The 14,252-nt window shown below is 40.8% G+C and overlaps 1 protein-coding gene across 3 annotated transcripts in view; it reads left to right on the forward strand.

Annotated features, from left to right (window-relative positions):
- LOC144955796 (pleckstrin homology domain-containing family M member 1-like) overlaps positions 1-14,252 on the forward strand; it is a 69,603-nt gene that overhangs the window by 33,622 nt on the left and 21,729 nt on the right. For 2 of the 3 annotated variants that reach the window (XM_078885985.1, XM_078885976.1), the window contains exons 8-9: positions 6,865-7,010; positions 10,881-11,074. In XM_078885985.1, coding sequence (XP_078742111.1) covers positions 6,865-7,010; positions 10,881-11,074 — 340 coding nt within the window. Of the gene's footprint in view, positions 1-126; positions 153-6,864; positions 7,011-10,880; positions 11,075-14,252 lie in introns of those variants that run through there. The other variant, XM_078885993.1, reaches the window with a different exon arrangement.

A 14,252-nucleotide genomic window follows, 5' to 3' on the forward strand; every position in this document is an offset into this window, starting at 1 on the left:
GGGGTGGGGGGGGCTCGTGAACAGCATATGGCTTTTCATCCTGTTGAACAAACTCATCATATGCGGTAGAAGCATCTTCAGAAATGTATGACACTAACTTTCTGTCATTTTCTTGATGTTATGAAGATGACAATATTCTTCAACTCTTCACAGTAAGTCACATTTTCTTACACGTTTCTTGAGTGCATGTAGGGGTCGGCACGGTTTGGCTCAAACCACCAAACCGCGGTTTGAACCGAACCAAATCGGTTTGGTTTGGCTCTGTTTGAACTGGTTCGGTTTGGTTTGGGGCTACGAAAACCGACTCGGTTTGGCTTGGACAGGGTGGAACCGGCTCAAACTAGTTTGGTTCAAGCCAACTTAAGAGGTTTGGTTTAGCTTAGTTTGGTTTGGTTTTGGTTTGGTTTGGTTCAGTCGTCGCTGGTTTGGTTTGGATTGCTCAATTTGAAACCAGTTTGAGTCGGTTCAAACCGTGCCGACCCCTAAGTGCATGACAATACATCAATATCGTGACTTAAAATGTATGTTAGGAAGTGTATAAGGCTTTGTTAAGTTCTTTCATGTTGGTTAACTCAAGGCATTCTTATAAATGTTTGCCTCGAAGGCACACGTCCATGCATAGAATGATATTATCTTGTAACCTTCTCACTTTCATTCTAGTTACAATGAGTAATTTCGGAAAAATATTTTACAATCACATCTATAATTCAAAAAAAAATGCATATCACTTGAGCACAACTCGGTATACCTTGTTTTGTTTATTATGGGTCTAAATATGCCACCCACTTTAACAGTTAAAGAGCTTCAAATATATTTTTGGCAACATTATTTAGTTAACATATAGCGTGTAATTAACGTGTTATTTGGTTATTTATCTGTTAAACTGTTGTATGACATGATTACTAAAATAATCTGACCAAGTTGCATTGACAAGAGTGCTCATCCTGCAATCATATGATTGCAAGCTAAAATCACAGCCAGGTGTTCTACTGAACCCTCCCCATGGACGTTAACAGGAGCCATCTTATAAATAAACCTGGTCCCTACCATAGCAATATCAAATGTTCCCAACTGGTTTTTGAAAAAAAAAATTTAACAGGTAAGACCCACTAAGCTATATAGCTCTTTTTCATAAGCAAATTTGCCACAAATCATAGCTCAACGAAGTGGCTTAATTTCTAGCAACCAAATACTCTTCATGCATGTTTCTAAATGTGGAGGGGAAAACCAGAGGACCTGGAGAAAAATGTATACGACCACAGGGAAATCATGCATACTCCAACTATACAGGCGTCAGGGTTGTGATCGAACCCAAGACCTACTGCATAACAGGCGAGGGAGTTAACATTTTTCCACCGTGGCATTCATTGGATGCCAGTGGAGATGAATGCCCCCTCAATGCACCTTCGAGCATTGAGACACTGACTGGTGAATTTTGTGCTTCTATAACACAGAAAGAAAACTAAGTTTAGCTGTAAACAGTATCTTGAGAGTGACACGTGTAAGCTGATCCAGGCTCTCTTTCTGGGGGTTGTCTGTGGTGGCTTGACATTCATGGGAACATGGATGAAACTGGATTGGGCCAAGTAAGCTTCGCAATATGAAATGAATGTGAACGTTAAATTCAGAAATAATCTTAATTTCTTCTATGGCACCTTTTGCTTCAAGTTCTCAAGGTCCTTGCACAGTTCTTGTATTCGTGAAATAATTTAAAATACAGAGCAAGAATGAATAAGGATTTCGTTTTACTGATGGCTTAGAATCCAAAGTAAAATGTCCAAATGGTCGCAAAATCAGTTTAAACACTGCAGGTCACATTGACACCGATATTAAATGAATTAAACACATTGCCCGGGTGATTAGCCACAAAGTTGGTAATGGAGATATCATCTACAAATTAACAAAAAGTAACATTCAGCAACATGTGAATGGGTCCCTATATATGAACGTGTTGTGTTTCCACATCTGATTTTAGCTTGGAGTTGTGACAAGCCAACCCAGCTCATCAAAGTATCAGTTTGTGAGAAGTCTACATTGGTCATTCTGTAGAAAAATGGCCACTGTAAGAAAGAAGATTTTTTACCAATCGTTTTGAGCATCCATAGGAGATGAGCGCCCATTCTTGTTTTATCCAGAATGCACAGACATTTGTGTTATATATATCAGCTCACAACAGTGTGATTGTGAATTGAGCTTTCTGTCAAAATGGGGAGCACATTGGTACCTGTTCTTGGGTAATTTTTAGACTTCCATCAACTTTGACTTGGCAGAATTGGTGGTGAGGGCGGAGGTCGGGCCATGCAAGTAGGGCAGCCCCCTGTCTAATAAAATGCTTCCTCGCCTGGTTGGTTTGGGAGTCTGATTAGAGGGGGTTCCTGTGTAATTCTAGATCTGCCGGGGGATTACACCTGGCGTGCACTTTGTCCACATGCGCACACTGAAAATCATTCACTACTCACTACTAACCACACTTTTACTTGTGCTATTAATGCCTAACCATTGTCGGATCTGTGTTGCTGATTGTATTGATGTTTGCAAGAGGTCAGCAATATTTATAAAACATCAATTTCAACCATGCACAATACACCCTGTCCACCACACTCTGCACATCGCACCCCGCATATCACACCCTGCAATATATATACACGAAAGTCAAGGTAGAAGTGTTTGCATGCAAAAAGCAAAATTACGAGATGCCTATCCACTAGTCGTTTTTCATCATTATTGAAACGTCCACATTTCCATACTGTGGGGGTCTTACTGTTGATAACAAGTGACCCTGAAACAATGTTGGTCCAAGTTGATGACTGAATCCAGCACACAAATTATATCTCTACCAGGCCAGATACATCAAACACTTCAATATTAACCCTCTACCCTGTCTGCTGCAACTTGCTTATGTAGATAGTTTGCCAAGATTAACATGATATTTCCGACTGGGAATTAGGAGAAAATTATTTTTTGGGGCTTTCTGATGTTTGTTTACTGAAAGGACATCCAGTAACCAAAGTAATGGTGTAGTGATAATGATGATGATCACACAGAATTGTGTTCATCCGGTCTGTCTTTCTGCCATTGATGTGGGTTTAGAATTTAGATGCATCCTGATTAACACACATGGTGAGCAATGGCTCACCTTTTTTTAAATATAAATGTAATTTTTGTCTGTCTGTGTGTGTGTTCGCACGCTTGCGAAGGATTTAGCTCTCAAACGGTGGGGTTTACCTGAAAAAAGAATAGCCAGGTACCACGCCCTAAGCCCCGTGGTGAGCAAGCGCTATTCTGTTTTCCCATCCGTCAACTTAAAAGTAGTTTATTAGCGATTTAGTGCGATTTATCTTGATTTATTACATACGCTCGACCAAACCAATTCGCACGCCTTCGGTGGGGGGGACGGCCCCTGCCAAATCATACACGTTCGGTGGGGGTGAGGCGAAAATTTTCTTTCACGTTAAAAATGCTATAAAAACACACAGGTAAATTCTTCACAGTGTGCTGTCCTCTTCTCCCCCCCCCCCCACCCCGATGCGTGCAGTTACTACTATAGAGTCCGTAGATAATAATATTATAGCGCTTAGATAGTATTATTGTAGCACGGGCGGGGGGAAGGTGGGGGGGCTGGGGTAGTGGCCCAGCCCCCAGCCTGACAAGGTGCCACCTCGGCCGGCTGAGTAATCTAGGCGAGGCCAGGGACTCTGCACGGGACTAGGCCTCACCACGCCATTTTTTTCAGGTGAGTACTTTGTGCTATATAGTCGATATATACTGCTATAGAGTCAGCATGTACTACTGTAGTGATAGCAGGTACCACCACAGTCAGTATGCAGTGCTTTAAGCATAGCAGGTGCCACCACAGTATGCACTGCTGTAGTGAAAGCAGGTTCCACCACAGTATGTACTGCTGTAATCATAGCAGGTACCACCACAGTAATTATGCACCACTGTAATCATAGCAGGTACCACCACAGTCAGTATGCATTGCTGTAAAAGCAGGTACCACCACAGTCGGTATGCACTGCTGGAGTGATACCATGTTCCACCACAGTCGGTATGCCCTGCTGTAGTGATTGTAGATACGGCTATCGAATTGGTAGATACTACTATAGAGTTAGTAGATAGTAAAACAGTCAGTATATACCACTACGGTCAGTAAATACTGCTACAGTAAGCACATATTACTATTCAGTCAGTAGATACTACTACGGTCAGTAGCTACTTCTATAGAGTGAGTGGATACTACTGTAGAGTTACGAGATACTGCTATTCAGTTACTAGTTACTATTATTGTCAGTGGATACTACTATAAAGTTTGTAGTTACTACTATAGAAAGAAAATAAATTGAATAATAGAATACGACGTTTCGATTGCAACACAAGCAATCGTCATCAGGTAGAAAACAAACCTAGTGAACTTAGAAATACCATGCAATACAACACAGAGTCGGCTAACACAACAGTCAGCACCTTACCTGGTTGATGACGTTCTTCCAAAGATTGCTAAATTTGAGAGAGAGAGAGACAAAGCACAGACACGGAGACACACAGACAGACACAAGCAGAGAGACACAACAGGGCCAGTAGATACTACTACGGTCAGTCGTTACTACTACAGTCAGTACATAGTACTGTAGGGCCAGTAGATACCACTACAGTCAGTAGTTTTTACAGTCAGTAAATACTATACAGTCAGTAGCTACTACTGGCTCACTACATACTCCTGTACAGTCAATTGATACAACTACAGAGCCAATAAAAATACTACTTACTCTGTATGTAGGGTGTGTACATATATATACGCTGGGGTACAAATATTTTTTAAGGGGGGGGGGGCGAGAATTTTCGGAAACCTTTTATATCAACTATTTACCCCCCACTTTCTATAACTTTTTGGACTGCAAGCCTCTTATAATTTTGTTGGTGAAGAAATAGACAAACGGCCCACCGGCCTTTCACAATAGCTTAGTATCTGTGTTTGTATATGTAAGGTTATTAAGATGAGTTTTGAAGAAAACATTTTCGCCCGGGCTACGTCGGGTACTTCCCGCTAGTAAGCTCTAAAATGTGAGCCGTTTGTTCCTTGATAAATGCATTATTTGGCTGTCACTGAGGTGTTATATTTTATCTTTGCCAAATAATGTGTGAAGAATATTTAAATAATACAAATAAGTCCAGTGTACAGTTTTACTGTGTTTTTGTCTCCGCACAGATATCTCCATCATTTCAAGTAACAGTTGAGCGTGTTTATTAGAGATGGCAAATATTGCGCTTGAGCTGCTGTATGTAGGCTCATTTAAAACATTACCGTATTAATTTAACATGTTTTTCATGGCATGAAAATATCGTTTTTGTGCTCCAGTTGAGTGTTGGCTAAAGCATTGCATTTTTTTTTCAAGTGCCTTTTTTAATGTTGAATATAATCGCTGGATCGCCAATTATTTGTTTTGAACCATAAAAAGTGAAAACCTCTCCCTACTCAAACGAGCCCTGGGGCAGTGCTCATAAATATTGGCAGCCCTGAGCAACTGTGAGAATATCAACTGTTCATTTCCCACAGAGGCACTTGTTTGTCTGAATCCAGAGTGCTTGTGAACCAAGTTGACCTCCAAAATAAAAATACTTATCACAGTGCCACATGGATCGATATAAAAAAAAAATAAGGTTCTTGTAGTCTTTCAGGTGGCGGAGATCGATGTGCCGACAGTGCTGTGGATAAACACTTTTCTCACATCGTTTATAAGCATTACGCACAAGTGCATTTGCATTTTGTTTGACGCGGCACAATATGATGTATCTTACTGGTGTTCATGGATGATTCATATCTTGGATGATTCATCTATGAAAATTGGAAGTGCCACCATTGCAAGTCAGTTCATATTGTGATACACATTTTAATTTGTTTCAAATCAATTGCTAGTTGTAAATAGTGTTTTGAATATTTCAAACATTATAAAAACCATTATATTGTTGACAATGTCATTTTCTTTCATACTGGTTTTTTTAAGCGCACAATCACTTTAGCTTAATTTTCTGAAGTGACAATATCATCTGTAGAATGAGTGTTCTAAATAATAATTGTCTGAAAAAGAGATATTTAATTGTTGTGCATTTTTAATGTTTTGTGTATTTGGAACAGTTCTGTGTAATTTTCATCTCTGGTGTGCCATCAGTGAACGCATTTCCATAAATTCCAATTTTTACCAGGTTTTCTCAGCTGGAATAATCATATTTATTTTATTTCAAGAGCAGATGTCTATTAAACATGCAAACAGGATAAATAACTGCAATGAGAGCTATATAAAACAGCCCATTTTACCTAATATATTGATGTCTCTAATGATAATGACACTAAATGAGCATATTTATTTCCATGTGGAGCTAAATTCAAATAGTCTAATGGCTCTGGTAGTTTGTGCTTGTGTTAAAGCTTCAAGGCATCACTGCTGAGTTTCAATGTATGCAGCCCTTCAGAATTAATCTAGGTTCACAAGTATAGTGAGATTGCAGTGAGTTCAAAGACATCAGCCCACTAAGGAATACACTTAGACATTTGATTCCACGTTCAGAGTACCTCTACTGTACTAACTTGGTACCACTGAGATTCTGAGCTCAAATTCAGGTTTTAGCCCCTGGTTATTAAACCAGGTTCTCAACTGCAGCAAGTCAGCAGCTTTGTGATGAGCATCTTAGGCACATGATGACCTCTGCGGAATCCACAAACCGTGCCAGCAAAGCACTTGGCTGCAAGCATGCATGCTCTGCTCTGCAAGGACATCCATACCGATTTTTGTGCTTGGCAGTCATTGCTTCTATGGGCTCCATAACACTAGCTACCCTCCCCCCCCCGTTCCTTTAATTCTCATATAGGTTGCGGCCGGGAGATCGGATTCTGCTATGGTAAAGCCAAGGTGTGCTCCTACAGTCGGCGCTACTACTGCGTGCACTGCCACGCAGACGATCTCGTCCTCATCCCCGGGCGCGTGCTGCATAACTGGGACGTCAGTCTGCAAAAGGTAAAGTTAGCTTTTGAAGCCGTGAGTGGCCCTTTATCTTTTAAAATGAGACATTGCCAAAAACCACGTGCCTTATTTATAGTTGCATACCAAGGTTGTGTATCTTGGTCTGCCTGACACCCATCTGAGGCTTCATAAATGAGAAAAGAGAATGTAAAGTAACAGCCAAGTGGCATTTGAGGTGTTCTGCCTTAGCGCCATCTAAAGTCAGTACTGGAATACAAACTCTTAATGGGTAGCACGTGACTACTTGTGTGCAAATAAAGAGGAAAGTGTCGTAGTCGTTATCGGACATGCCATGCTTCCCGAGACTAGGTGACGCGCTGTTACTGCGTCTTACAACTGTGCTCTTGAGGCATCCATGCTGCTTCAACACTAATCCAAGGCCACACAGGAGATTCCCTGCATTGACAAGGTGGGAGCCCCTTTACCCCGCCTACATTATGACGCATGCTGAATGGTAGGAATTTGAAGATGTAATTGTGAATTATATATTAAAAAAATAAGGAATCAAAGAGACTGATATTGAGAAGCTTGGATCGTGACTTTAAGAATGAGAGTGACTTGATTCTAACAGACAAATCCCAGATTGAAGCATTTCTGTCTTCACAGGAAGTGAACACAGACTGGATGTGATCCAATATGACCAAAGAGGGCAAAACTAACTTCAGGAAATTATAAGATGGCATCTATAAAATCTTAGGCATCTTCTAGCTGATTGTAGGTTTCATGTTAATGCAAAGCAACACATTGCCTAGAGAATCAAATTGATGACATAGATGTTACTATTAAATAATTCATGAACTTACATTCCAATACACTACTAGTGAGCGGAAGGATTCTAAACCAGAGTAAATTTCGATTTAAAGCTTTCGTGACTGCAGGGATTCATATTCTTGGTTCTTTCGGTAAAGTCACGTAGAAGGGAAATAATAAAATATTAAAAATAAAACAATAAAATTCTCACGACGTTTCGATTGCAACACAAGCAATCATCAGGTGGTTTTCCACCTGATGATGAGAATTAGATTGTTTTTTATTATTTTATTATTTTCCTTCTACGTGACTTTACCGAAAGAACCAAGAATACAAACAGAGTAAGTTGTCTGAAATCATAAAGACATGTTGAGAATTATTCAAAGGCACGGATATGCGAGACTGAAGGTTGAATACACAGAACTCTGTAAAATTATTAAGAAGCAAATGAAAACAAATTGTGGAACACAACTCGGAGAAATCATTGAGGACGTCATAAGTTACGGGATCATATTATTGGCAAAATGGAGGTTGATGATTGGCAATTCACACTGGTAGCCCTTTGGGAATTGGATGGAATAATAACTCACTGAGATAGAATCTTAAAATTCGTGGAGTCATTTTATGCAGATCTCTGTAGAATAAACATGCATTTAGCTCGGGAATAAGATCATCTCTCAGGATGAGGAAATTTTAAACAAGTCATCTCTGCCCATTCAAATATGAAAAAGCTGGACCGAATGCCATAACAATGAACATCGTCAATGAAGGGGGGACCAACTGCTGAAGCACAATTAGCAGACTTGGTGATGAATGTTTATGGATAAATGAAATGCCACAACAATGGAATGATGCCTTACTTGCTCTTTCATTCAATATGAGAACTGAAACTGACTTGAAAAACTGGAGACTCATTAGCTTCTTATCACACGTGTATAAATTGTTCAAGAATATCATTTGGAACAATATAATGAACATATTGCAGGCCAGCCAAACACGAGGGCAAGCAGGGTTTGGGAAAGCTTGCCCTACCATAGAGCACATACATACTATTAATCATATTCTTGAAGACCAATGCATTTCAATTCCCATTGTGCAGAGCCTTTGTAGACTTAAAACATCTAGTACACATAGTATAAATTAACATAGTAATCATGGCATTTACAAATTGAGGCCTAAATGAAAAAAATAATTAGCAGCAATAATAAAAATAGCATTATTAATACCTGCCTTTGGGCATCTGATTACAGTGCTATGTTGAATTACTTCCTGTATATTCTGGTTCTTAGCTGCTGCCACATTTCGCTAACCTATTGCCTACCTATATAGCATAGTATCAAATATGCTTCGAAAATCTCATTTGCATCGTACAGGATTAATGCGGAACAAGTTTTCGGCATGCAATTGTTCATCCAAAGTCCCCGCAGGCAGCAAAACCACCACCCCCTTTACGCAAGCGTCAAGTCATGGTTTGTTTCACATGGATCTGATAACGGCTGTCAGCCCCAATCAAAGGAATCTGACCGAGGCCACAAAAGAGCAAAGCCTGAAATGCTAGACCTGTTCGGGTGTGCTGCTGCATAGAGCACAGGGTAATGTTACAGCCGATCCACAAATTATTTTTCACTGCGGGGCATTTCTTTTCTGCGAGCTTTTCAAACGAGCCCTGCTGCCAGTCTGCTGTGGACCCTGCGGCATTCCTTGCTAGGCTGCTACCTTCGTCTGCTGCGGGCCGATGCGAAAAAACAGCGATCGCTTTGTTCAACAGCTGTTGCGCGTCACTCGTGGCTCTTGGGCCAGACGTGTTATGGCTACATCCGGGGTGATACTAGTCCTGTTGTTCCATTTCCCCGAACGGTGGCGACAGATTTAGCGAGAAATAAACCGCACAGTCGTTCTAATCTCATTTAATTTTTCTAATCTTAAAATGTATCCGGCGAGGTGGCACTGTGGTTTCGCGCTCGACTCGCAATGAGATAGTGATGAGTTCAAATCCTGGTTGTGTTGATTCAGCTCACCACTCCTCCAGGGTTAATAAAAACAAGTACCCCTTGTTGGAAGTCAATAGATTTATCTCTGGCATAGGAATGTATAATTTCCTTTGGTGGCTCCATGCCAACATTAGATATTGATTCTGCCCATGCTCATTTGAGCAGGAAAATGTTTACTTTAAAAAGTGAAAACATTGTAAAAATTGGCCCTGAGAATAAAAAAAATATCTTATTTAATCTGCAAAAAACTTTACTTACGTGGTTTTAAAAATATTTCAGAAATAATTCTACAATAGCCGATAAGTGGTAGGTTTCAGAATTAAAAGTTGGATCTCAAAACTATTTTCTTAATGTAAATGAAAGAGAATGAATTGACAACATTCACATCAAAGCCAAGGCAAAGTGTCTCAATGCCCAAACCAGCAATGAGGTGTTGCTCATAGCTATTGCCAGGCCTGAGCCAAAAGTGGAAATGTCTCTTTGTGATGGTAGTAGCCAGTTTTTCCATATAATAACCACTGCTGACTTCTCGTGAAATGGTATGCCTTTTACCTGAAGAGATGATGATAAGTAGTGTCGACCCCCTTCTGGCATTTGATGTCACAACCTTCTGATTGTGAGCTACGCACTCTAATTACAATACAACTTCGTCTAATTAATCCAAATAAACCACATATATCAAACTGCGTAATTGATTAAAGTAGATGTAATGTGAATATAATAACATTAGCAATTTTTTGACGCATGTCCTCAAAGCTATACCCCATATAATTAAAGGCCTGTACTCATCGGTTAAAATACAGGCACTGAGTGAGTGGTGCGTTTATTTTAATTAAGAGGTCTCACATCTCGATGGCTATGGTGCAGCATCAATCACCCTCCTGTCTCGGCACCCAGATGTCATGGGTATTGCCCTTCATCTCCAGTAGCCTTACATCGAGCTAGCATTCGTCCCCTTCAGTGTTATGCCGTCATTCTGAGCAGTGCAATTAGGTTCAACCGGTGGTTTAATTTTCATAATGCCGGGTAGACCTCTCACCACAGCGATACCCATGCCTACAAAAGCACGTATACAGTACACTCACATCTGCCCCTGTGCTTGTTTGATCCTGTGGATGCTCAGGTGGCGAAGCAGGCCAAGGAGTTCCTGGAATACATAGCGGAGGAGCCTCTGCTGGACGTGAGCGAGGTGAACCCTAAGCTCTATAAGCATGTGGCTGAGCTGGCATCCTTGCGAACCATGAGACAGCAACTCAAGTCACTGCGGGCCTACCTCTTCACGTGCCGCTCCATCGTAGCAGACGAGCTCAGGCGAAGGTCAGGGGACACTCCGCAACCCACTCATACAAAATTCACCTTCACCCGGCACTCTTAGCATCAAGGGTGTGGTGGAACCATGTGGTCTAATCCTTTGCCTTGGATCACAGATGGTGAAAATCCCCCGCTGGGCAGAGAGGTAGTCATGAGATAAGTACAGAAAGAGGATTCCTGGCCTATCTTTCCAGACGATTGATTGTTTTCTCCTTATGTATAAATTTCTTCAGGCACTCTGGTTTCTTCCAACATGCCAAACATTCCTTAAAACACGTATTTGAAAAATGGCCCTGTGCAGAACCATCATAAAAGGCTTTAGATTCAATTGGGCTTTCTGAGATAAGTCATTTAAATAGTTGTTAATATAATTCGTATAATCAATACTCCATGGTCACCAATGACTCAAAATCAGAAAGTTGCGAGTTGAAATCTAAATTATGACTTGACTCAGCCCACAGTGATCCTTCCAGGGTCAAAAAAATGTTCCACATTATGGGGAATCAACAGTAGAATATGGTATTTCCACCACTGACTTGGCTGTCAGCAGACATGAGTGCCACCCCACTGCTTGTTTTTAGCAGGTTTACACTGACTGACACAACTGCCTTTGTTGTAATGTTAATACATCTTTCAAGTCGCATAAATCAGAGCAGCTCCCTGCTCAAACAAGCTTGGGGCAGTGCTCATCTCCCTTGGTAAACCTGAGCCAGTGGTGTGAATTCCACATTTGAAGCTGGAGTAGGAATAAATCTTCACAGGACAACCACTGGTAATTTTAAATAGCGTGACACTATTTACGTGCTGCAGTTGAACTTGTAGTGTTATATGAAATGAACTCTCCTTGTGTTCAACCAGTCTTACGTGTGATCATTTGCCAATGTATTCATCAGGGTTTTAAAATCACAGTTGCATAGATACATTTTACCTTGTTCATCATCGAGCACAATCCCTCAGATTAATTGAGTATATTCATAGTTAATTAAGGTAAAGTATCTCCCTACTCGGTTGAACTTGGGTGGCACTAATTCTCCATCGGCTATGTTGAGACAGTGTTATGCATTCCACATAACTCATGGCAGGAGCCAGTCTTTCCATAGGATGACCAATGTTAATTCTGCACAGTTAGATAATGGGCTGAATCATTAATCATCTCCTGTCCAGGATTTGAACATCCTACCCTTTTGACTGTTATATAGGTGTTATAACCACAGGTCCAGACCCTATTGGACCTTGAGTGTTAATTGCAAAGTAATGAAATGTAATATTATTTCAAACATCCCAATGCAGCACCTTTTGCAACAATCTTAAGACCCCACGAGGCTTTTTTCTATAAATGAACTGTATGACGGGACCCCGAGGCCCCGAATAAACGGAAGTCAAAATCGTAATAAATTTATTTATTTTTGGCGACTCTGTCCCACCGCGCGCACAAACGCCGCGACCCACCTGGCACGGATCATTCTGTTGTCATGTCGTCCAAGCGCAGCGAGGACGAATGCGCAGAAGAGCTGAACAAGTGAATGTACTCCAAGCTCGGGTATGGGCAGGATCATAAGTCTGATCCAAAGATGCTCAAACTGCCTAAATGACTTAAGTCATTTATTTGTCATAACAGTATGCATAATACAGTTAAACTGCTCTATTATCTTCATTATTATTTGACCTACCAATGTCTGCAGCCAGGATCAATCGATGACAATCCGATTACCTACAGATGTTTAACAGATGAGATTCCTCCTGTTTGATAATACTTCTCTTGTTCGTATGCATCTGTGCAGATTTTTTTTTTGCCGTTAAGCCATAGTCCCCACATACCGCTCGTATCAATGCGGATAAGAGGAGCGGCGACCCACTACTCTGTAGAGTAACATTGGTATAAACGCTTGTTACAATATGAACATCGCATTGAAAACGCTTACTATTTTATGTACTGTTTATAAAGTGTGTTCACAAATCCACACTGGGAAACACGATGATTGACAGAGGGGTGTAAATATTTTTTTCGATAATGTATTTAAATAGAGGTACTGCAGGTAAGTAGATTTCAGTTTTAAAGGCATAGTTTAACAAGATAACACTTGCCACCATCCTTCAAACCCATCGGTGAAAAAGAACAAAGTTTTTGTTTACATTATAATATAATGTTTTTGCGAGAGCCGGGGGCTTATGGGACCCTGGTGTCCTGCCATAAGGTTCAAATAAAGATCTTACATTTTTAGTTTAATATATGGCATAGTTGGAATTGTACTTCATTTTAGGCTTTTGCATAAGTACCTGAAACCTTGTGTTTCGGAGTGGGGTGCTGTTGGCTCCTTACTTTGATCACATTACACACTCACTCTGTGTATTAATACGGTCATGAATGCCTGCCTTGTGCCCTCAACTACAGCCGTGTATCACGTGTACCAGAGGCTGGAGGGACTTTCTCTGATGAGCATTGTGTGACTTGTGTCTTTACCCCCATTCATTACACAAGATGGGAGTTTTGTTTCCCACTGGATAAAACAATATTCTCTGGAAAAGTATCAATAATAAAAGTCATTTATTTGCCAGAAAAGCCTTACTGAGTATGTTTTGTAGAAGTTTCCTGATTGAATTGTTTGAATTTGAACATTCTTGTAAGTATCTTTGGGAGAAAACTTGAGCGTGCAGAACATCGACAGACATTAGGTGATGACACTAAAAGTCCAAACAGGTATAGCAACAACATACTTGCTGTACTGATTTTTTACCATCCACCAACCTCTCTTCCAGAGCACTGGATTATCCCCATATGTCACCATGCCTGCAAATCCACATTTGTATGTATGTTGAACTTTTTTCGCACCTTACATAGCCAACCGTGCTAATCGGAGGTGCGAAAAAGACATCTAAGACAGAGGGACAACATCCCATCTCACTGCATTTGGCAAGGCCTGCTATATCCCTGAGTGCAATGCAGAGGCAGCAGCAGCCATAAGCCCTCAGCCCCCTTTAGCCAGGTCACACTTCCTGCAGTGATAATGTAATCTGACCCATGTTTCTGCTAAGCCTCTAACCATGCAGACACAAGGAGCCTTGATTGCTATTGTGTTTACTGATGTGCCTTCCTGTTCATTCACACCTGTTTAGCGCTGCAGAATAGGGGACAGTTCTTTTAAACAGGATGTTTTGTTTGAAGGGCCTTAATCCTGTGGCACTT

Source organism: Lampetra fluviatilis, chromosome 1, assembly GCF_964198595.1.
Source record: "Lampetra fluviatilis chromosome 1, kcLamFluv1.1, whole genome shotgun sequence".
Taxonomy (NCBI): domain Eukaryota; kingdom Metazoa; phylum Chordata; class Hyperoartia; order Petromyzontiformes; family Petromyzontidae; genus Lampetra; species Lampetra fluviatilis.